Here is a 24,173-nt window from a genome sequence, read left to right on the forward strand (position 1 = left end):
TGCTGTGTTCTAAAACAAAACTGAACAGCACTAACAAGGCATCTAATTATCCTGTCTAAGCGTTTAATTCCTCAGGCTTCTATCCACAGACTTTGTGACTGTCCAGCTTCTCTTTACTAATCAAGAAATTGGAAGACGTTTTAATAGCTGTTATCCCTCCTTGGTTCAGAATAATTCTAAAGAAGGAACAAAAAGACTCTGCTTATTATTGGCAAATGTAATCATGTGCAGAAAACATGTAGCCAAATGTGTTGGCAAGACCGACAGAGTATCATAAATTGAATTAGTGTTTGCTCTTTTTTCTAACAGCACCAAAAATGGACAAAACTGCGTCTGTACTTTAATGTAATCAGCTGTCTGGACAGTTTGAGATCTTGACATCACACACTATTAAAACCCCAAATTGAATGTGTTTCTGTGTGCTGGTGTGATTAATTGCTTTCATTGTAGGTTTTACAGAGGCAAGTTAGAGTTTATTACAAACTCATTTTTAAAGACTTCTCTCTGTTTATGCTCCACAGGGGGTGTTAAATGGCAGAGAACCATGTTTTTAATGTTGGTCTGGATGTAATTGATTGTTTGTGGTTCTTAAATTTGACTGCAGACTAGAAACAAATGTGTTAAAACATGACACCATTGGGGAGAGGAGGTTACTTGAGGGAATATGTTGGTTATTTAAAGTTACAAGCTGGAAGATCTCAGTTTTGTTCTCTTTGGCAGCACCTTTGGCGGCAAGTGGTAATTGCAGGTGTGTTTTTGGATCTCACTTTCACTTGTTTTTGAAGTTTCAACATCTGTAGCCGTTGCTCTTTTCTTTGTTTGTACGGCCATAGTTACTTTTTACTTGCAATGCTAGCAGAGACCGGAAAAAAACAGTACGCCGCTTCCCACATGAGGGAATTTCAAGAGCGCTGTTGCGTTAGCTCCGCCTACCCTCTCTGGCGGACCAATGACTGCTGGGTGATGGAAAACATGTCAGTGACTGTGCAACACCCAGTTTGTTATACTGCAAATGCAAGGGCTTTCATCAGTGGGCCTTAGGCTCAATCACCATCATGTTAGCTCATTTGGCGATAGATAGTGACTTAACAGACATTTATTAAAATGAAAATCTTCGAGATTATTACTTTAACGCTGTTAAAGAACAATTCCGGCGCAAAACAAACCTAGGGGTGAATAACAGATGTGTACCCACTCTGTTGTTCTCTGGGACATGTTTTCATGCTAATCGAATGTGTTTGTAGCTTGAAACAAGCTAGCGCGGACTGCTGATTAGCTTACAACGCTAGTATTCGGGGCAAGTAAAAACAAATCGCTATTTATACCACTAAAAAGGCTCAAAATATCACCACACTTCAACGGTAGCATAATGAGGGTCCCTAAATGTTAACCGAAGCATTGAGAACATTGTAAGTGTACAGACAGTTTATTAAAAAGATAGTTTAGAAAGACAGTAGCTCCCAAGACGGCGGCCGGCTGTTGTAAGCTAATCAGCGGTCCGCGCCAGCTTGTTTCGAACTACAAACACATTCGATTAGCATGAAAACATGTCCCAGAGAGCGACAGAGTGGGTACACATCTGTTATTAACCCCTAGGTTTGTTTTGTGCCGGAATTTTCCTTTAAGCATTGCCCTTCCACAAGTTGGGAGACTTGCAAGGGACATAATAAAGAAAAAACTGAAGCAGAAAAGACTGAGGTTTTATGACTTTTAGTCCCTAGTATTCAAAAGCGCTGGATCCTTCATTTCCCATAACGCAACTCAATGACATCTTTTGTCAGACTTTCCCTGCCAATTTTCCGCATGTCATTTGCAAAAATTGACCCTTTGTGTTTATTGGGGAGTTTCTGGTGAGAAACTACAGTTCTTACTGTTATTTCCTTCCCGTCTCTCTCCTTTTTCCTCTTGTCTCTGAATGTTCAGGAAGCATGTGTATAAAATCCAACGTAAGTATGAAGTTTTCGCCCGATTCGCAACACTTCCGACTCATGCAGACGGTCTTTGCGTCAATTTTCCCTACCTTGGGCGGATTTGTGTCTAATGGCGTCTTTTTATTGACTTTGTATGCAATTGTGTCACCTCTAAAATTGTCTTTGCAGTCTGTCTGAACACAAAGTTAAACTGAACTGCCCTGTGTAATATAGGAGGAATGCACCTTTAATAGAATGAACACAAAATAGTCAGAAATACAAAACATGGAAGTTGTTTTTTACCTGCATTAATGTTAAAATTTCTGCATTTATCATCAATGTTTGATTGTGTTTGTAACCTGTTTCTTTCACTGGTTTTCTCTCCCCAACAAGCATGGTGTTATAACAACAGAGGAAGAACAGTATTTGATAGAGCCATTAAAGAACATATCCTCCACCACCTCCGGTGAATGGAACCTGGAAGAAGCACAGCAACATGTTATTTATAAAATGTCTGCCATTCCCTCACCACAAGAACATAGCCAGGAGTTCAGCTGTGGCATTTCAGGTTGGTGAACCTCCATCTGGGTTGGACTCTGTGTGGGTGGAACTGACGTAAAGGAATAACTATACATAGAAGGTTGGAGGAAGCGCTGGTTTGGTTCTAGGCCCAGGTTCTGGTAGACATGACCGGGCCTCTTGTGTGCTATAGTTACCCCTGGCCTGGACACCTTTCAACCTGTAAGAAAAGAGTCTCGCTTCAGCTTTCATAAAAAGGCCCTTCAGTGCATAAAGAGTTCCTGGCTCTGACTTTTATAGAAGCACAAATCCTATTTATAGAACCAACAATCATGTTCAGATTGTAAGATTCAAACAACTCCGGTGTCTGAGATATGACGAATTGGAAAAAGAACCAGGTGGATATTTAGGTATTTGGGCCAAGGTCTTATAAGAAACAGCAAAGGCTGTCATCGCCAGGAAGCTTGCATGCCCTAACATGTACCATCTTTTAACTTTTTTTTCCCCCAGAGCATCTGGGTCATAAAGCAAAGGCTTTAGCTGCAAGGTTCAAAGGGGCAGATTACCTATGCGCATCTACCATACACAGACCAGCTCTCTCTCAAACAGATAATGCGTCATCATTTTGAAGTTCATAATTCACTATAACTTTGCTTTGTCTTCCTGCCGTTCACAGACCTCATTAAAAGCAGTGCACCTTGCCCGTTGAGCACACCCTCCCCTGTCCACTTGTCCCCCGGACCCCGAAACGACAGCGAGCACTCAAGCGCCGCACGCAGACAGAGGCGCTCGGTCAGCACCGAGCGCTTCGTGGAAACGCTTGTGGTTGCTGATAAAATGATGGTCGGTTACCACGGACGCAAAGACATTGAGCACTACATCTTGTCTGTAATGAATATTGTAAGTTTGAGCCTATTTTTTTTGGTCATGTTGTTATTGTTCTTGTTGTCTACCTCACTGTTGAATGTACAATATCTCCGTTGTTGCCAGTTTTGTTAATAGGATATCCAGTGTTGGAATGTAACTAAGTGCATTTACTCAAGTACTTTACTTAAGTACAAATTTAGGGGACTTGTATTTTTCTTGAGTATTTTCATTTTATGTAACTTTAAACTTCTACTCCACCACATTTGTCTGACAGCTTTAGTTACTTTTTTAAATGACAGTTTTTCACCCCCTTCCTGTGCAGTGACAACCATGTATCTCCAGATGTGTTGATGATGTTTAATTTTTGTGATAAACTGAAGGATGAAGTCTTCCTTTATGTGTTGAGAAAATTCTCCTACTTCTTAAGCTAAATAAAGTCTTTAAAAAAGCCTCTTGGATCAGCTGGAAAATGCATCGTCACAAAGCAGAAAGCAGGGCTGTTTTTCTTACACCATGAAAAGTTTTTAAAGTTTTTACAGATACGTGGTTCTCACAGGACAGCGACGCTGCAAACATATGATGATCTTATAGAATATGAATATGCATTGCTGTAGATTAAACTATACAACAGCACAAGTATATAAAGGAGTTAATAAGCATAATCTTAAACATCTCAGGCGTTACATACTTTTACTTCAGTAAGGTTTTGAATGCAGGACTTTTACTTGTAGTGGAGTATTTTCAAAGTGTGTATTAGTACTTTTACTTAGCTAAATTATCCGAATGCTTCTTCCACCACTGTGTATACTACAGTAATGTGGTACAGTGCCTGATTGTTAATTAGATTAGATGTTGTGACATATGGACACAATTTGTCTGACTTTGTGTCTTTTCTTCTTTTCTGGAGGTCAGGTTGCCAAACTTTACCGTGATGCCAGTCTAGGAAATGTTGTGAACATTATTGTGACCCGGTTGATTGTGCTGACTGAAGATCAGGTAAGAAAAACTCCCTTTCTACCCTGACGTCTTGTCTGTTTTGCTGTTTTTCTCATTCATTCACTTACTTTGAATCATCCATTCATTTTTTAGTGTCTGTACCTTCACCTGTAGTGAGTGTATAACTGATACGCTTGGTGTGAGTGAGCTGCAGTATTTTATGTGGTTGAAGGGCAGAGAGAAGAGAGACTATTCACCATATGGCCACCACTTCAGATGAAAGATGTGCTCAGGCATCTTCCCTCAGGGAGCCTCGATTGAGGATTCTTACATGCACTGTACATGTGTATGTATGTGTGATGGGAGAAACAGAGCGCCGTCCTAGCATCTGTTTTTTTTCTAAAGGGATCAGAGCCGCTCTTTACGTAGCATCGGGTCCAAAAAAAGTTTTCATGTAAAGTGGAGCTGCACTTTGATCCAAAGGGAAGGAAGTATATCAGAACACACAGATTACAAAACAATTACTTTATGGTAAAAGTGACTCACTGATGGGCTGTTGAGTTGTTCAGTATTGTGTTGTAATCAATCAGCTGAAATCGGCACTGCATCATCGGTTGGCGTTGCAATGGTTTCCTTTAGTTGAACCCATTATTTTCATGGAAGTAGATGCATTTTGCAGACTCTGCTACAACTTCCTCAACTTCTTCTCCTGCTTGTTTTCTTTCCATGTCTCCTGCTTTTTCTAATAATCACAAGTCCTTGTTCTACTCTTTCTTTGACTTATCTAACTCCTCCTGCATCTTCTCTTAAATCAAATAAAAATAACTTTAGCTGTTCCAACAACTGGTCCTCTAAACCTCCCTCTGATCCCAGTACAGTACGCCTCCAAATAATTCATTCATGAAAAGCATCTTTTCAAGTTGAATTGGAATACAGTACAGTATACGATATGATTTGATATGACATTAGGCAATACATGATTCAAAATGACACGATACAATGAGACACAACTTGATCCGATACGTCACAATACGATACGACACAATATTACAGAACTTCTGATATGACATAATTCGATATGACAGGACATGACACATTACGATACGAAAAGATACGACACAATACGAAACATTTGATTCGACACGGCAGAATATGATAGGACATGAAATTACACAATATGACATATGATGATATATCGATATACGATACAACACAATGCTATACAAGACGTACGATTCGATACAACGCAACAGTTGTAATAATTTGTAACAAATAGTTTTGTGCGGGATCAACATTTTTGAATACAGTATCATGTTGCACTGTTTTGCATGTGTGTTGTGTTTTCTTTTGCAGCCTAACCTGGAGATTAACCACCATGCTGACAAGTCTCTGGACAGTTTCTGTAAGTGGCAAAAATCCATTCTGTCTCATCACAGCGACGGCAACAGCATTCCTGAAAACGGGATGGCTCACCATGACAACGCTGTCCTGATCACCCGGTAAGTTTGAGCTCACATCTACGGGGAATGGACCACAATTTTGCTCACTCACCAGTTTCTGATCCAGCATGGATTCATGTGTCAAAGAGTAAGAGTTTCAGTTGTTACTTCACTGACACTTCAGAGAAAGTAGCGCTTATTTTCTCATTTTGAGCAAATAGGTTGCAGGTTATTTTCTGTGCTGTTAAAGGTCCCATGGCATGAACATTTCACTTCATGAGGTTTTTTAACATTAATGTGAGTTCCCCCAGCCTGCCTATGGTCCCCCAGTGGCAAGAAATGGTGATAGGTGTAAACCGAGCCCTGGGTATCCTGCTCTGCCTTTGAGAAAATGAAAGCTCAGATGGGCCGATCTGGAATCTCCTCCTTATGACCTCATAAGGAGGAAGGTTGGTCAAGGCCACACCCCCACCCTCCACCTTGCCCCCCCTCTCTCCTCCTCAATAGCATTTAAAGCTACAGACACATGTGGGACTGGCTCTAGTGGCTGTAATTCTGCACCAAGGCTGAATTTCGGGAAAGAGACTTAAGATACATTATTAGGGGACCACTAAGGCCTAGATAAAAGCATCCAAAAAGCAGCATGTCAGACCTTTAAAAGCAGTCGAGTCACGGTTCAGCTTCAGACTGTAGCTGTTTGAGGTGGCCAGCAGCTTCAGTACTGAAACCTCTAAATGTCCAGTTCTTGTGCACAAACTTTACCTGTAAATGTAAAAGCTGATGGGAATAAAGACCTCAGCAGGGAAAACTAAATGTGCTGTGTTTAGACTTACTGTACCTGTCACACTGCCATAAAAAAGCAAAACTCTGTCATTACCTGGAATAGGCTGCATTGTTGCCAGAACTGTTTTGGCCACACAACCTAGCAACTGAAGTATATACTGTATATTCCCCCCCACTGGTTTTGTCTAGAGAGAGGATGATGTTCTGTGATGGACATTTGCTAAAGCCAAGCTTTTTGACTTTCTGGGCTCTGTACAAAACAGCCTTTCTATCATTAGTGTGCTCTTGCTTGTTGTGTGGCAGTTGATGTTCTCCTGCTCCTTTGGCTCCTGTTTTTATTGGAGGTTTTAGCTTTAGCTAGTTTAGCACCAGCAGCAACCAGCAACTCAGTAGAGTCTGAGATGCAAAAAGATCATCAGGTTTATCTCTGTGATAGATGATGAACTCTATTCTAATTGTTTTTAGATGCCAAACATCTCATTGTGTCTCATAAACTCACAAACGTACCCAGTCATGTTTAGCAACTTGCAGATAATCCACAAATGAGAGCTGCATAGTAAACATGCCAAACTATGCCCCCTACAAGGAAAGGAAATTAATAGTAGCAGCAGTTTAGAGCTGCAGATAGATTACCTGTAATTTTACCATTTCTATTACAGAATTTAGAGCTGCCTGAATCGATTTGTGACCACTAGGCAGAACAAGCCGTATAAAGTTGTTATAGCTAAAGTTATAGTTAACGTACTAGCAAACAAATGTCAACTTAGTTACATATCTAGCAGGCAACATTATAATCCCAGTGGAGGTGTGTTTCTGGCCACCTGTCAAATGTAAGTGTACAATTTCTCTTCTTTTAGCTTTTGTTTTAGTCTCCAACAACTAGCTTGATATATGTTCTACTTTCTTCACTATCTAGTTGCTAACTTTGTGTGCCGTTTGGTGCTGGTAAGCTAGCGGTTTATCAGAGCTTGTTTCCTATAAACAGCTTCCTGCTGCTGCTGGAAACACAATTAAAGAAGAATAAAGAATTAAAGAGAACAATGAGACCAAACTGTATGGTAAATGTGCTGTAAAATGAAAGTGTCCTGGTTTAAAGGCTTTGCTCGGTGCTGAAAGGACCTCGCAAAACTGTAAAGATAAATGAGCTAAAATGGTCCAAAAAATAAATAAATAAAATCAGATCAAAATTTTAGTTTGTACCTGCAAAACTGTACATTTTGTGTGGTACTAATTAGCAAATGTTAGCATGCTAACACGCTAAACTAAGATGGCGAACATGGGAAACATTTTACCAGCTAAACATCAACGTGTTAGCTTTAGGACATTAGCATTTGGCTAAAGTGCCGTCCTCCTAAGTAGCCTAACGTTACAGTATTGTAGACTCTTAGTCCAAGTTATAAATTATTTTATTTTATGGTACCAGTTGTACAGCTGTTCATGAGGTGTAAGACTAAAAAGGGGAAACTGCAGTTTTCCTCATTGTTAGCAGGTGGCATAGAGTAAGTTTTGGAGAAACTCAACATTGCTGTTGCCTTTCTTGCTCGTAGGAGGGCATGTCCATAATATACCTCGGTGCAGTGATTCCATATGGTGACATATTGGGGAATACTGAGTCAAAACAAGGCAAAAGTAGGCGAGAGATAATGAGATAATAAGCTGTGCAGAGGAGGAACCAGCTGAGCTCAGAGATGCTAACATTGGAGATAGTATAAATAGCTGATGGTAAACACCAGGAAGCCCTCATTAACCACCATGTCTGGAGGAGCAATCAGACATTCCTTGCAATGGTGGAATGCACCTAAAAAGGGTCCAGCATGGTTTTTAAGGTGGTTGACACAGCACTAAGCTCAAAGGACAATTATTTACTTGATGGTTTTGGAGGGTTTTTTTCTTCATTTTTGGATCAGTGATTGAGGTAGATTTGAAATAATTACTCCATTAATTGATCATTTGTCAAGCAAAAACACCAAACGTTCTCTGGCTCCAGCTGCTCTAATGTAAGGGTTTGCAGATTTTCTCTCTTCTATGTCATTGTAAACTGAATATGTCTTTAGGTTTAAGGGTGTTGGTCGGACAAAATAAATGAAACTCACTCTGTAGGAAACTGTGATGCCCGATTAATAAAGTAAATCATCTTCAGATTTATCCATAATCAAACAGCTTTTTGTGTATTGGATTGATCAGATGAGATTAAGATGAAAAAAGGAGAGGAGCCTTCTGCGTGTGCCTTCTCAACAGTAATTTGCTTGTTTTACTCATTACTGTTTTTCTTCTCGTGCACTAATTCGCTTAAGCTGTATAACCCATCGGAGGGATTCCTCTCACCAACAGCCCCGACGGCGATTCAATATGTTAAATCGGCCGAAAAAAGGGAGTCGAAGGCCGACGAGTAGCGACGGTGCCTGACATACCGCAAGAACTAGAGCGACGGACGCTCACCGTCAGCCTAACTTTGACCGATGGCCGACAATCTCCTTGGTGCGTTGCAGCCCTATATCCAAGCCCTAAAAATATAAATTATATATATATATATATATATATAAATATATATATATATAATAAATTATATTATGATTATTTTGTTTTAATAATTGTTGTTCTTACTATATATCTCTTTTGACAAGTATTTACTAAAGTGAGACTGAGTATAATGTATTCCTCCTACACATATGAAACTAATTCCAACTTCATCTCAACACTCAATTGAATATAATTACTATTACACTTATAATCATATTATCATAAGGTCTGAGGCCTTCACTGTCTGTTGTTATAACCAGGCTCACAGGAAGCAGACATCATCCCTGTAGTTAGAATCAGTATCTTCTACCACTGCTATTTCTTCGCCATCGTTGATCAATGTGGATCTCCTGCAGGACACACAAAACCTTTTCATTGAAATGATTCACCCTTCATCATTAAAGCGCCCTCCGTCGGACTGTTGCTTCTTCTGGCAGCCTTTGCGTCGGATAGCATTTTGAGGCCGCCTTGTTTGGATTGTGGCCTGTCACGTTCAGAAAAAGACACAGGGAAATTAGGGGGAAAAATCAAAACAAATAGACGTCCTAAAACGAGGTCACGATTGTACCTCTTTGGTTTGGAGCTGCTCCACTTGGAGGGAGGGAGAGAGAGAGAAGGAGAAGGAAAAGGGGGGAAGAGGAGTTTATGGGGAGAGTGAGGGAGGGAGAGAGGGAAAGGAGAATGAAATTAAGTTTGCTGTGCCCTTGGTTTTAATAGATTAAAAGCTTCTGGAATGATTGGATCATTCATTTGAAATGTATGATGTGGCTCAGAGTGTTCTGGCCTTTTTTCCCCCTCCCATCTATTGGATAACGTGTATATGAATTACAGGGGTTAAAAAGTAGGGACACAGCATGAGCGAAGCATTTCACTTTACTCACATTCCCGTCTAAGCACTGTGTGCTAGCTAAGTGACATTTCCTAAAGGCTAAATGCTATAAATGGAGGAGTGAACCAGGTGTTTTCTAGAACCAAACTTGTCATGACTTCATTATATGGTATTGTTATGCTAATGGTTGAGATTATATCGTGCCAGACTGTGTGATTAAACATGGAAAGAATGGGATGGCAAAGAGCCAGTGGAAGAAAATACTGTACATGTTAATAAGTTAATTTAATTGTTTGTGTTCTTTCTCTTTTTTTGCCCCGTCCTTAGGTATGACATCTGCACCTACAAGAACAAACCCTGTGGTACCTTAGGTGAGTGAACTAAAGCACAGCGCTGTATGTTTTGTGTGTTCTTGCCAAATTGGTAATCATAGCTGATTGTTGACTATATGACTCTTTGGATCTCCCTCTGGAGGGGTTTTCGTTTTCACGTTCGGCCTTCAACGTGTCCTCAGACAAACCTTATTTAGCAACCTTCGCTGGCTCCTTTTTTAGAAAAACACCAGACGGCTCCTGTGAGACATAATGAGAAGGATGTTTTCACTTGTGTTATTATAGCTCCTCGGCAACTCCCCTCAGTCGGCTGAGCCACGAGCCCTGAACCTGGACAGCCGTGGTCACCTCCTCACACGGCCTCCAGTTTATTAAACCGCTCTGTCTCTCTCCTCCGCCTCTAACCTCAGTTTGTCTAAGGTGTTTACACTTCCACCGGGGGTTGAGAGAGAGAAAGGAAAAGGTATGTGTTGGGAAGCAGAGGAAGGAGACTTGAGGGGTGGGGGGGGGGGGAGAGAGAGATAAAGAGGAGAGTAGGGGCAGAAAGAGGAGATAGAGAAGAAAGGAAAATGGAAGGCGGAAAGGACAATTATAAGGAGTGTTAGAGTATGCACGAGGGAGATTGAGTGGGTGATATGCTGGTTGTGATGGGGGGTGGAAAAAGGACAGCAAGCAGTGGCAGAGACCCCCACTCCTCCTCCACCTCTCGCTCTCCGTCTCCTCTTCAACCCCTCTTCCCACTCCAAACCTCGCACCCGCCCAGCCCTTCTTTCCCCATCTTATCTTTGTAAAGGCCCCGCAGGCACCACAGTATATCTTGGAGGTAATATTGTGACTTCAGGGGTGGTTTGACAGATTGACCGCATTCGTCACATTCCCCGGTCTCTTTAATTGCACTGGCATCTGCTTGGCTTCCTCGTTGTCTCAACCTCCCCCCCTCCTTTCTCCCCCTCTCCTCTTCACATCCCCTCCTCTCCTCCCTCTCCTCTCGGGGATCATGCTCCCGGGTCAGATCACTGACCTTTAGGGTCGCTGAGTAATCACGGGGCTGGAGATAATACACAGTCCACCCCGGTGTTAAGAAAACAACTTGCAATGCAGGGTGTGTGTGTGTTTGCGCTCACCCTCGACACACACACACACACACACACACACACACACACACACACACACACACACACACACACACACACACACACACACACACACACACATTCACTTTACTCTCTCTCACACACATTCTTAAACTAATCGTAGAGTAGCCACCCTCCTTCCTTTCCCTCCCTCTCCTCTTTCTTTCTTCACCTTCAGGCTCCCTCTTTCCCTGCAGTAATGGCTTCAGTGGCCTCCTGATTTGCGAGTCTATTCTTGTTTAGCCTCTTAGTAAAGAGGATACAAAAGCCATGCCACTTTTAGCAGGGAGGCCGGGAGTTCGTGCAAACTATACAGGAAATCTGAAGCAGTGCTGACCACCAAAACCTGATCTTTGCAGGCTACTCACAAGTGCAAATGCAGATGTGTCACATTTGTCGATATCACTTTTTGACTGCAAGTTGCAAAACTGTGTCTGTTGAGAGCTTGAAATCAATTTAGTCAGTCTACCCAAATTAAAACAAATCATACTTACCCCTTGTTGTATCAAGCAATTCAAATTACAGTTTTATTTGCCTGGGTTGGGAAATATCAGCCTCCTCCTCAGTAGAAAGAAGCTACTATTGAAAACAGCTGAGCTGACAGTAAATGTATTTCCATCCACCGGTTTTTATGCGTTTTTATAAAAAAAAAAAAACATTAGTGAAGATGCTGGAATTTGGGAAAAATTTAGGTGGAAAAGTTGGTGTATCGATAAAAGCAAAATGCGATGGAAGCAGACTTAGAGGATTAATCATAACGTTTTGAGGTTTGACTGGAGCTCCTTTAGTTATGTCAATTCAACAGTGGTTTAATGGCACTGACTGGAGAATTATCGCCAAAAAGTCCAACTCCTAATACTCACATAGCAGAAGTGGATAGAAACGTGCATTAATTCGTATTTTCTGCTGCGGATGTTTTCTGGAAATTTGGTTAAAATTTGGATGGACACTTGTAGGGCTGCCCTCTCTTAGTCAATTAGTCGAATGACGTTTTTCCAAGAAACTTATGAGCACATCTCTGGTAAACACAAGATTTAAAGTGGTGCTTTTGCATGATTCTTTGTGGAGAAACTCAGTTTCTCTAATCTGTCGATTAAATCAACTATCCGATTAGTTCGAGTGTTAACTAAGAATAACTAAGAATTTCTTTATTTGAGGACAGCTATAGCGAATTGAGTAGTGAGGTCTGGACATTATCCAGAGTATCAACCAGTGGCACTGTTCAGAAAGAATTGTTGCTGTTTTTTTGTTGTTAAATGTCTGTGTTTTAATGACTTGAGCACCATTTTTATAGTGCTTCCTCTTAACTTCAACCTTAAAACATTTTAAACAATGTGACTAAAATGCTCTTTGCTTCACACACATTACTGCAAATCCCCAATACACACACACACACACACACACACACACACACGCACACACACACACACACACACACACACCTGCTTTGCGCTGTCATATGATCCACTCTCCAGTCACCTGTAGATGTAATCTGTGAAGAATTGCCTCCTGTCTCCCGATCTGACCTGTCAGGCTTTAGGAAAAAAGGACCTGCCACACCTGGATCGTGGAGCGGTTTCAACTTTAAAAACCCTCTCCTCCTCTCCCTTTTTCACTCCCCCTCTCCCTTGTTCTCCGACTGTAGTTTTGAAATGAGGAAAACATCAATATTTTCTGACAGGTTTCTGGTGGGGTTCGGTGTTGGTGTTCTTATATTCCCTTCCTTGGCTCGCGTTTTAGGCGATCCCTTGTTACATAAATTGAAAAGTATAAATCTAACCCTTGTCTAGACATTTTCCAGCAGTGGTCTGTAGTTTGCAAGAAATGAAATTTGAAAAAAAGACGTCTAGCTGGTGATGCTAAATGGAACTCCTCCTAGTTAACAGCAGATCGTATGTGTGGAATCCCTTTTATCAGCATGACTCCTAAGAATGCTTCGTCTTGACCCTGTGTTTGTATGTTTGTCTGGTGTGTGTGTGTGTGTGTGTGTGTGTGTGTGTGTGTCTAGGCTTGGCCTCAGTGGCTGGAATGTGCGAGCCGGAGAGGAGTTGCAGCATCAATGAAGACATCGGCCTTGGTTCTGCTTTCACCATCGCGCACGAGATCGGCCACAAGTGAGTTTTAAGACTTTTAAGATCCTAATATAAAATGTAAAATTTGATATTACACTCTGATGCGAATGGCAGTGGTGGGACAAAGTCGATGGGTCTCATGCAAGACAAACTGATTCATGCTTAAAGGTCCCCTCCAGGTGTTTTAAGAGACATAAAAAGTAGTGCTGTCAAACGATTAAAATATGTAATCAAAATTAATCGCATTAATGCCGTAGTTAACTCACAATTAATCGCACATTTTTATCTATTCTAAATGTCCCTTGATTTCTTTTTGTCCCATTATTTTTTCTCATTTTAATGCTCTTATCAACATGGAAAAGTAGATTGGCTTGCTTTGTGCTTTTGTCGCCTGGCTTTGACGAGGGGGCGGAGAATTGGCATCAGCTGTGTGCTTGGCCATCAAGTGGTATTTCAGACTGGACGTGCTGCGATGATAGCTCAGTTCACGACAAAACACACAGATCACTTTGGTCTTGTCAATGGAACCATTTGGCAACTTTTTAAAAGTAAACTTTCCATTCAGAATCTTATTGCCATCCATTTCGCCGTCTCGCGCTCGCCATCCACTCAAAATCTAACGTTAGCCTACTACTCTTTGGCCGGCTCGCAAAGTCCAAACAAGTGTGTGCGGCGTGCCTGTTTTTTTGTTTCCGGTCTAGCTAGATCCGGTGTGGTGTTGTAGTTTTTCTAACGTTACTAGTTGTTGCAACAGCATGTGAAAAAACCGACAAAGTTTGCTAGGCCAAAAAGAACGTAAATCTCGCGATAAAAAAAATTGACGCCATTAAAATGGGTTTGCGTTAACGCCGTTAATAACGCGTTTAACTGACAACACTAATTGCTTGCTTTGAATAATAATTTGTGTCTGATATGTTTTTCAATTCAGACCACAAATAGCTTCCCAACTAGTTCTGATGTCCCAAATCAACAGCCTTCAAGTGTCAAACTCTGCACATACATCCTTCTGAAGCTCAAACATCCAAGTAAAGTAACAAAGGTGCATGTAAGAGGGATTTATGAGATCTTGTTGCATTCAACAATTTTCTCGTTTTTGTCCAAATTGAATTAACAGTGATTTGGACCAGTCAAACAAGCCATATGCAGATAGTCTGCCTCTTGTTTTACTTGAGAATTATAATGCCTTAATCAACGAATTTGGAGTTTAAATATGGGGATAACGGTGCACATTTTTAGAGAGTCTCTCCTGGAAGATATTTAAAGTGTTGCACTTGGTTGTTGCGTATGGAATTCCTTCTTTTGCTTCAGATGATATCAAAACCTTTTATCACGTTCACAACCGTGTGTGCTCTAATAATTGCTCTTAAACAAACAATACTTACTACTTGAGTTCACCAGACCTGTATGTAGCCTTTTTTTTTCTCCCCGTGCAGACTTCTTAAACTGTATCTCCACATATTTCCCCATGCAAATGTCAGCGTCCACATACCTCTGGCTCTTTCTTTCTGAATATAAAGCAAAATAATGATGATGTATTAGTCTACGTATCCCTCTCGAGAGAGTTCAGCAAGATGGCGATTTCCTTTATTATGTCTCGTCTCTGCTTCTGTTGTGGGGCAGTTGTAAAAATAGTCTAGAGGATGTATAAAAAAAAAAAACACTGCAGCGGAGTTTCATCCGGGCTGATTTATTTCCAGAGTAGGGTAAAATGTCATAAACGCCAGCCTTAGAAAAACAGGTTCAGGCTGTGCGATGTGGTCGGGGTTGTTATATACATTAGACCCGATTTGTCCTGGACTGTAAGGAAAAGTAAGCTTTGACATCCTGCGGTAACGTGAGCTTTTCCCCCAAATGATATCCAGACAGATAAGGTTTAAAAAAAAAAAATTGTTAAAATGATTTATTTTCATTCCTCAGTGCAAAATAAATTCTTGAGCAGCTTTTATAACAGACCACAAGGTCAGGAGCTGTTTGGCTTTTTGAATCTCTCTGTGTTCTCTGATGCAGCGATTGATCTAAAGCTCCAGTCGGTGGTGGCTCTCCCTCACGGCCTGCTCAGACCTGCAGCCGCTGATTGACAGGCAGGCATCAGAGTGGTCATTACAACCTTTTTCGTTCGTGCCGAGCTCCAGACAGGGTTTGACCCTTGACCTCCACACAGCTGTTTCAGAGCAACAGAGCTCAATCTTTACAGCCAGAGTCACTGAGGGAGACATCCTCCAGCCAGCAACATAACTGTCCACTCTCACCCCATCTAAACTGTGTAGGAAACTCCCAAAGACAGGGTCCCTTTTAGACCAGTGGTTACTGATGATCATCATACCTAGCTGAACTTCCAGTTTTTATTTTGTGTGTTCTCTCTCTCTCTCTCTCTCTCTCTCTCTCTCTCTCTCTCCCTCTCCCTCCCTCCATCTCCCTCTCCCAACCGGTCACGTCAGATGGCCGTCCACTGTCTCTGTCTGTGGTCTAGACCTACTCTCCTAATCTCTAAAGTGTCCTGAGATAACTTATGTTGTGATTTGAAACTATAAATGAATGATTAAATTGAATTGTTTCAGTTTTGGGATGAACCACGATGGAATCGGGAATTCCTGCGGTACCAAAGGCCACGAGACAGCCAAGCTGATGGCTGCTCATATAACAGCCAACACCAACCCTTTCTCCTGGTCCGCCTGCAGCAAAGACTACATCACCAGCTTTCTCGAGTAAGTGGATGATAGTTGCTCCCTGTGTGAGTGTGTGAGTGTGTGTGTGTGTGTGTGTGTGTGTGAGTGCGTGAGTGTGTGTGCGCGCGCAGTAGAGAAAAATGGTGCATGCCTGTTTTCCAGCTCACACTCTCTTTACAACCCGCTGCCACCGGCTGGTCCTTGTGGTGACCCGCTAGTCTGTATTCTATGCAAGTCCTTCCCCGCTTATTCACATCCATTTCATCACCAAGACTCCTGCCAGACCTCCTTGTGGCTGTGTATGATAACCGGGTGCCTTCCAACGTTGCATCCTTGCACACAAGGCTGGTGATGTTAGAGCTCATGTGGTGCGCGGTGGTGATGTGTAGGCCAGCTGTCTTTAAAACCGCTGCTCCACTGTTTTGTGGATAGGTCAAAGAAGAGAACAGCTTGAAGTGCACAAATAAACTGAGGAGTAAAGCGGTGACGTTTGGCAGAATGAGCGATTGCTGGCTGAGTAATGCCAGCCTGGCATGGTAAAAAAAAAAAAAAAAAACAGGTTTAGAGAAGGCCAGACAAAACATCTGGAGCTGGCCTTTAGAGTCTGGCAGTGAACAGGACTATGAAATGAACTACTACCCTGATCCCTGCTTGTTGTGGGTACATTAAGTTGAAGCTGCTTTTAGAGGAGGTGTCTGAATGAGCAGCTTAACTCACCTCAAGCAAACAGAGGAATAATAAAAGTTAAAGCTTTCGCTTTAGGATTCACACTAATGACGACAATCCATTCTATCCAGGACAATATCCCTGAATCCATGAAGTATTGCACTCTCATAACAAATAATTTGATAATAAATTGATGCAGCAGAACCAGTGATATCTTTTTATTCTATACATTTGTCTTCCTTTACAAAACCAGGCGGCTACATTACCCACAATTCAACTCCACTGCAAGTCAGAGATTCGGGTGTGTTATGCTAGTAGCAGCTAATATAACCCTCAAGCCTCTAGCCTGCAGCAGAGATAAGGAGCAGGCTTTTAGAGGTCTAGTAAGATCCCTTCTTTGTAACTCCACACCCCCAAATGTTTTGGCTCAAATGACGTTGCTTGAGGGAACTTGTCAGACTGTTTGCAGCTCCATCTGGAGACAAAAAAGGCTTTTAAATAACTTTTTCACATATAGAGTAGTTCTCCTTGACCCCTGTTAACAGACTCTGCAAACATAAGAGTCACTATGGTCAAAAAAGTTTCTGATAGATTACACTTTGGGACTGCTGGTAGCTGTGGATTGAAGGCTGACATTTACTCCACCAGCCTGAGCTCTGGGCGGGCTGGGTCACTGTTGGGAAACAGCTTCATTGAGTAGGAATTACAATCAGAAAGTGGTCAGGATTGTTCCCGCAGACGAGAAACATGCTGCCATTCTTCTTTAACCATTACAGAATGAGGTCAATGATTCCTCATCTCTGTAACATTTTGCAGCAATGAAAAGGTCCTCTCACTATTTATCCTTGATGAAATAAACAGCCAAAAGTGGCTTGTTTGCAGAGATGGCAGGGTAGCTGTAAACTACTGCAAAGAGCCATGTTGACTCTGTAGAGCACAAACTTTACAATAGAAACAGAAATAACATTCCAGATACGGCTCTGAGTGAGTCATGGTGCCCTTAAAGCGGCTCTAATCAATATTTCGTTTATTAATAATGGATGAAATGACTATTTCTAATGTGAAAGGGTTCACCTAACTCTGCTTTACCAAATAGAGCTACAGAGGGGTTTTTTTCAGCCCACTGTTTTGGTTGACTCTCATGGCTCTCATCAACCTTATTTCCAGTAGGCAGCTGTTGAAGCGGAAACAAAAACAACATAGTGGAACATTTAGCAGTTAAAAAGCCAGATATTTCCCTCAGGAGTTGGTAAATACCAAAAACAGAGCTAAAAGAAAAGGGAATATTGGACTTAAATGTATCAGGGGGCAGGAAAAAGACTCCAAATGAATGATACTATTGCTATCCATCTGTTGGATGTGTACATACTGTAGGCAACTGTTTGCTAACAACTTTTTCATATCAAATTTATAAGGTGATAATATGCCAGTGTTGTGTTTGCAGTTTGTTGCATCCAGGTTGCCAACAATATCAGTTAAAGCAGGTATAACTGCTCTTAAAGGTACACTGTGTAGTGCTTTAAGTATTTTATTAGCTAAAATCAATGTCTTCATTCATAAATATGTCCTCATTGGTGTAAAATGACCTCTGCCAATGATCTGACTTATCCTCGTAAGCGAAGTATTTCTTATCTGTATTTACATGCAGAGCAAGTCCAAGGAGGCGTCCATGTCGTTCCGCCATTTTGAAAAACTATAATTGCTGAGAGGGACGTAAAGCACTAGCCTACCTGTCTAGCTAATCCACAGAGCGTTTTCGTTCAGAGCCAGCGTCACGTGACTGAAACCAGCTGAAATGGAGAAGGAGATCAGTGAGAGGCGCTTGTCACCGCCCCGGCAAATTTGAAAGCCTGCACTGCACCTTAGTTCATAATGGAGGATCATACTTAAGCCGCGCCACAGGAGAAGGAATCCTTGTCGCCAAAAAAGCGAAAATTGGAAGACATGAAGTCATAGCTTCTTGGTACATAACGGCTACCATAGTTGCAACACACATTTGAAAAAGTGAGGCGCTAGAGAGCACTATTCGTTTGAATGCAAAATCCAATTTCACCGCTAGATGGGAGAAATTCCTATACAGTGTACCTTTAAAGAAGCAGACTAGTTTAAAGAAAACAACAACAGGATCTCGTAGAGGTGCAGAAGTCAAAAGAAGTGGTTCCACAATGAGATTCGTAAGGTTTCATAATCCTAAAACCTGAGGACCTGGAGGACGCTGACCAGAACACAATGGCAGCACCACTGTCTGACAGGGACTCATACTGTAGTCGAGCAGGACTTCTGTTCTACTTGAATAGGCTTTATCTGTTACAACAGCATTCCTGCGTTCCCTGATCACAGAGGACACGAAGAAAGGAAACTTCAGATTCAAACAGGGATGTTTTTTTTTTGTTTGACTTACACAGGCCAGGGTCAGCTTCACCTTTTAGCTCAGTCTTATCTGAATATCTCTAAGGGACGCTTCAATGTAACGTGCTTGTTAAGGGAGCTTGAACAAAGCCCTTTCAGTATAGCCCTCTATACTCATTGCCCTGCTGTCCTAATATGCATGCTTGTGCATAACAATGTGCATGTATGTGTATGCCAGTCTGTGTTTGTTAAGCTTGATCCTACTTGAGTATGGTGGAAAAGCACCGGTTTGTGCAACAGAAACATAAAGAACACATTCAAAGTGTGTTCTTTTATTGCACTCTGGATAATGGAGCATATTTATTTAAGCTATCCAGAGGGGATTGCAAATATCTCAATTTGTAGCTGCTTTTCACACAACAAAATCCTCCCTTTTCCATCTTTCTGTAGAGGACTTCTCTCTCCTCAGTTCAGTTTAATTGCTCATCACTAAGACCTGAATGCTGCTTGCAAATCCTAATATCAAACCCTGTGGTGTAGAATCGGTTGGATGCGCTGCAAGTCTGCAGTGTGTGTGTGTGCGTGTGCGTGTGCGTGTGCGTGTGTGCCCGTACATGCTTGCTTGTGTGTGTGTGTGTGTGTGTGTGTCTGTTTGTGTATTCATGTTTAGTTAGCGAGGCCCTCCAAGAAAGCTGATAATAGCTGCCTTGGTTGTCAGATGATGTTTCCGGCTGAAAGCTGTTAGAGGAGGGTCAGTGAACAGCACTTGTGACAGAGATGACAGTATTATGTGCCAGCTTCCAACTGGGACACAAAGAGCCGCTTCTCTGCTGCTGCGTCGGGTTTCTGTCCAGCTCTGGCTCGAGTTGCTGAGGATCACCAGAGCTGTGCTCTAACAAAAAAAAGAGACAAAGTTGTTTTTCTTGTTTTCTGAGCTAAATCAATGTATTGCTCTGCATATATTACACCCCAGTTTCTTTGAGTTTTTTCTTTTCATTTTGGTTTTATTGCCTAGCTTTTATATTTCTTACAAAAGGTTTTCTGTCTGTAAACTGCAATTATCCTCCCTTTCTCTCCCTCAATCAGTGTTTTGGATATCGCGCATGCTTCTCCTAGCCAAGTAAACAACTTTGGCTGTGGTGTTGGCCTAGATTCACTGTCTTGCTGGAGCAATATGTGGTGCTTTGTTTGGGATTTTTAGGAATGGTTTATGAATGCACTCATAGTTCAGTCATAGTTTATTCTCCCGAGTCTGCATGCCAGCTTGTTGTAAATGTTTAAAGGCAGGCTGTTTGGGTTTATTAAACTCTCAGAGACCACATATAATCTGTTACATTTGATATGAGACTCTTGTGACTTGTGCCTTATGATAATTGTCAGGTTAGTCTGATTTAATCACGCTGCTGGTTGGATACAATCAGCATGGTTAAAATCTACATGAGTCAGAGTCAGAGTTCAGGGGTGGCTGATGTTCTCGCATATTAGAGGATATTTCCGCTCAGCATAATGAATTTGGCTGAATCCACTGGACAGGAAGCCTTTGCGACAATGTCAAATAATAGCCTCTATGTTTAAACTTTGACTATTTTGTCTCTCTCCAAACCAATAAATAGTGAGGCTTGCCTCAGTGCACAGGGAGTCTGGGAGCCCCAGAGACCGACTTTCTCTCTCTCCATGATGAGAGGGTCCCTCCGAGGAACAAGAGCCAAGAAATGGGATTATTCCATTCAGTAACTGAGAACGGAGGATGGAGAGAGGAAGAAAGAGGGAAGAATCTAGAACACTTAAAGGACAATTCCGGCGCAAAATGAACCTAGGAGTTAATAACACATGGGTACCGAGTCAACCGTTCTCTGGGGCATGTTTTCATGCTAATCGAATGTGACTAGTTTTAGGGCAAACCACTAATTAGCTTATAACGCTGGTCGTCGGGGAACTGGTAAAGTAAAAAGAAATCGCTATTTCTACACCACTAACAAGGCTCAAAATAGCACCACACTTCCACGGTAGCATAATGAGGGTCCCTACATTTAAACCGAAGCATTGAGAACTTTGTAAGTGTACAGACAGTTTATTACAAAGATAGTTTAGAAAGACTGTACCTTCACGTATACAGGCAAGCGCCATCTTGGAAAAACACAAACACGATCAGTCGCCCTGCTAGAGCTATGTTACTGGTTACTGGACTCTCATTATGCTACCGTGGAAATGTGGTGCTATTTTGAGCCTTGTTAGTGGTGTAGAAATAGCGATTTCTTTTCACTTTCGCATGGCCCCGACGACTTATAAGCTAATTAGGGGTTTGCCCTAAAACTGGTCACATTCGATTAGCATGAAAACATATCCCAGAGAACGGTCGACTCGGTACACATGTGTTATTAACCCCTAGGTTCATTTTGCGCCAGAATTGTCCTTTAAACACTTTAAATACATGTTTTATTTGCTACTCTACAACAGAAAACAAACAGCATGTACTAGATGTCTTAAAACAAGATCGTCAACATTAAAAATTCACTTTAAATTGTGCTTTGATGGGAGACTGTTGCACCCGCTGTTCAAACGTTCAAACTTTGCTTAGTGTTTAATAAGCAGAGATCACTACATTAGAAGACAAATAAAAAACAAACTAGTGAGTTCTTACATATGTCAGGTTAATTAAGGAGCTTTAGTGATTTTTTTTACCTTTAGACACTGGCACGCTAGCAATTTTGCCCGTTTCCAGTCTTAGCTGAGCTAAGCTAAGCTAACTTCCTGCTGGCTGTATCTTCATATTTAACATACAGACAGAGTGGTATTGATCTTCTCATCTACCTGTCGTCAAGAAAACAAACAAGTATTTTCCAAAATGTAATACTATTACTTTAATGTACAATCTTATTTAGTTTGCAACAAGCTGGTAGTTACTAAGAACTTAGAAAGGAATAGCTGGTGCATCACAATCCTGAAGGAGAGATGTATTAAAAGGTGGACGTTTGTCCTCTCAATACAGTCTGGAAATGACATTGTTTTCTCAAATTTTAGTGGTATGTTCAGCCAAGCAGAGTAATTTAATTTGTTTAGTTTTTAAGATTTCTTCTGAAATGTCTGCAGTCTTCTCAGTACAGCATAAAAGGTGATTAGATGATTGTGGTGCTCAGAGCAATTTCATCATCATCATCATCAAGAAACAGTGTCCCAGACTCTAAATAATACAGAACACATTATCAACAATATTTGTAGAGACTATTTGTTTGTTAGAATGTAGTTCCAATGAAAAACAACAACACAACAATCTTTCCACTTAGTAATACAAGAACTTTTGAAATGTAAACTGTTCTTCTCGGCTGTATTCTGGGCGGCCCAAGTTGCAGTCAATCAAGTGTAGCTCTACGTTATTGTTGTCACCAGGCCCACTTTTCCTTTCGAGGGATGGGAGGCATTCCACTGCATGTTGCAGCTGCCACATCTCAAAAGAACACAGCGTTATAGTAAATAGTCGTAGTAGTATTTTGAGAGGATTCTCTGGGTCGCGGAGAAGCAATTATCAAAAAGAAAGTTTGTTTATTGGCACTTGTCTTTGGTATGATTTTATACGAAAAGGTCAAAAGAATAAAACTAAATTTTGTTCCATGAGCCGAGTGTCTGCCTTCATAGACGGGGTGAAAAAAAGCATCCGTTACATGTCATTTTATCCAGAGCGACTTACAATTGCTACATATGTCAGAGGCTGCACGCCTCTGGAGCAACTATGGGTTAAGTGTCTTGCTCAGGGACGCATTGGTTGATGTATCACAGTGGTAATTGAACCCAGATCTCCCACACCAAAGGCATGTGTCATATCCACTGCCCCATCACCTCCCATCCACAGCTCAGCATCTCGACCCAGAATAAACAGACACACCAACAAAAGAAAGCCTGTGTGCTCCTTGGCTGAAGTATTTTTACATTTTTTTAGCTACTAGAATACAAAACAGCTCTGTGTGTGTGTGTGTGTGTGTGTGTGTTTTCTTCCTTTGTGAGCGCACATATTTCTATCTGACAAAACAGACTAAACATAATCCTAGGCCTGGACATATGACCCATAGCTCACTCCAGGTTTTTCTTGTCCTTTCCCTGCTCTGTTATTTTATTGGCTCTTCTGTGAATTCAGTTTAAGCCGTGACATACAGAATAAGGGAGCACAGAGCCATATAATCAGAGAGAGGCTGCTCTTTTAAGAGACTTGGCCCTCTAAAGCCCCTGGTAAAATCTCTCTGCTTGTGCTTCAACGCCCCCTTTGATGAGGAGGTGTTGATGTGTGTTATCAGCATCAACTACATGTCATTTGAGATCTCTGACAAGCTTCCTACAATGGTTGTTTTGGTGGTAAAATGAAATGAGTCAAACAACACCAGTCAATGTCTTAAAGAGAAGAGGAGGAGGGGGGACTTTAATCATCCAATCTTGGCATTTCTAACTCTGCCATCAGCCAAGTGTAGAAAAGTTTCTTTGTGTAAGAAACAATCCTATTGTAGGTTTGTTTTTTTGACAGCTCAGGTCGGGGGACGTGTCTGGACAATGAACCTCTGAAACGAGACTTCCTGTACCCAACAGTGGCCCCGGGGCAGGTGTACGATGCAGACGAGCAGTGTCGCTTCCAGTATGGAACCTCCTCACGCCAATGCAAGTATGGGGTAAGAAACCAGCATCTTTCATCTTGTCCTCTTCTCACCGACCCAAAGGGATCCCTGTTATATGTTTTAACTAGAGCAGCTCATTAAACTCTAGTTTTATAATTTCCCAACCGTGTATTTTCACAGTAGCATTGCCCACACAGGACTGGACTTCACTTGGGAAGGAGAGTGGATAGCAGGGATGTAAACAAGTATATTATTTGGATATGAACACAAATAGTATCTCGATCTTTTAGCAGTAACAACCCGAAACTCACAGACCTCATGCACGCGCTGTTGCAGTCAGCGTATCTCCATTGAGAGTAGACGTCCAGTAATCTGTTTAGAAATCCTATCAGGATTAATTGATCGACAGAAAATTAACTTGCAACAACTTTGATACTTGATTAATCTGTTTTGCCAAATATTTCCTGTGAATCAGTGGTGTAGTCTACGTGATAGTCAGTTATATGCAGTATAACCACTAAGAAATCTCCAGGATTTCCATATACCCACTTAAA

At 41.5% G+C, this 24,173-nt stretch overlaps 1 protein-coding gene across 4 annotated transcripts in view; it reads left to right on the forward strand.

Moving 5' to 3' along the window:
- Positions 1-24,173, forward strand: part of adamts6 (ADAM metallopeptidase with thrombospondin type 1 motif, 6) — a 66,176-nt gene that overhangs the window by 6,243 nt on the left and 35,760 nt on the right. For 3 of the 4 annotated variants that reach the window (XM_035991854.1, XM_035991856.1, XM_031317815.2), the window contains 8 exons: positions 2,304-2,478; positions 3,106-3,329; positions 4,209-4,292; positions 5,586-5,731; positions 10,131-10,174; positions 13,277-13,382; positions 15,899-16,045; positions 23,532-23,673. In XM_035991854.1, the coding sequence (XP_035847747.1) occupies positions 2,304-2,478; positions 3,106-3,329; positions 4,209-4,292; positions 5,586-5,731; positions 10,131-10,174; positions 13,277-13,382; positions 15,899-16,045; positions 23,532-23,673 (1,068 nt within the window). The remainder of the gene's footprint in view (positions 1-2,303; positions 2,479-3,105; positions 3,330-4,208; positions 4,293-5,585; positions 5,732-10,130; positions 10,175-13,276; positions 13,383-15,898; positions 16,046-23,531; positions 23,674-24,173) is intronic. The other variant, XM_035991855.1, reaches the window with a different exon arrangement.

Source organism: Sander lucioperca, chromosome 14 (genome assembly GCF_008315115.2).
Source record: "Sander lucioperca isolate FBNREF2018 chromosome 14, SLUC_FBN_1.2, whole genome shotgun sequence".
In the NCBI taxonomy this organism is placed as follows: Eukaryota; Metazoa; Chordata; class Actinopteri; order Perciformes; family Percidae; genus Sander; species Sander lucioperca.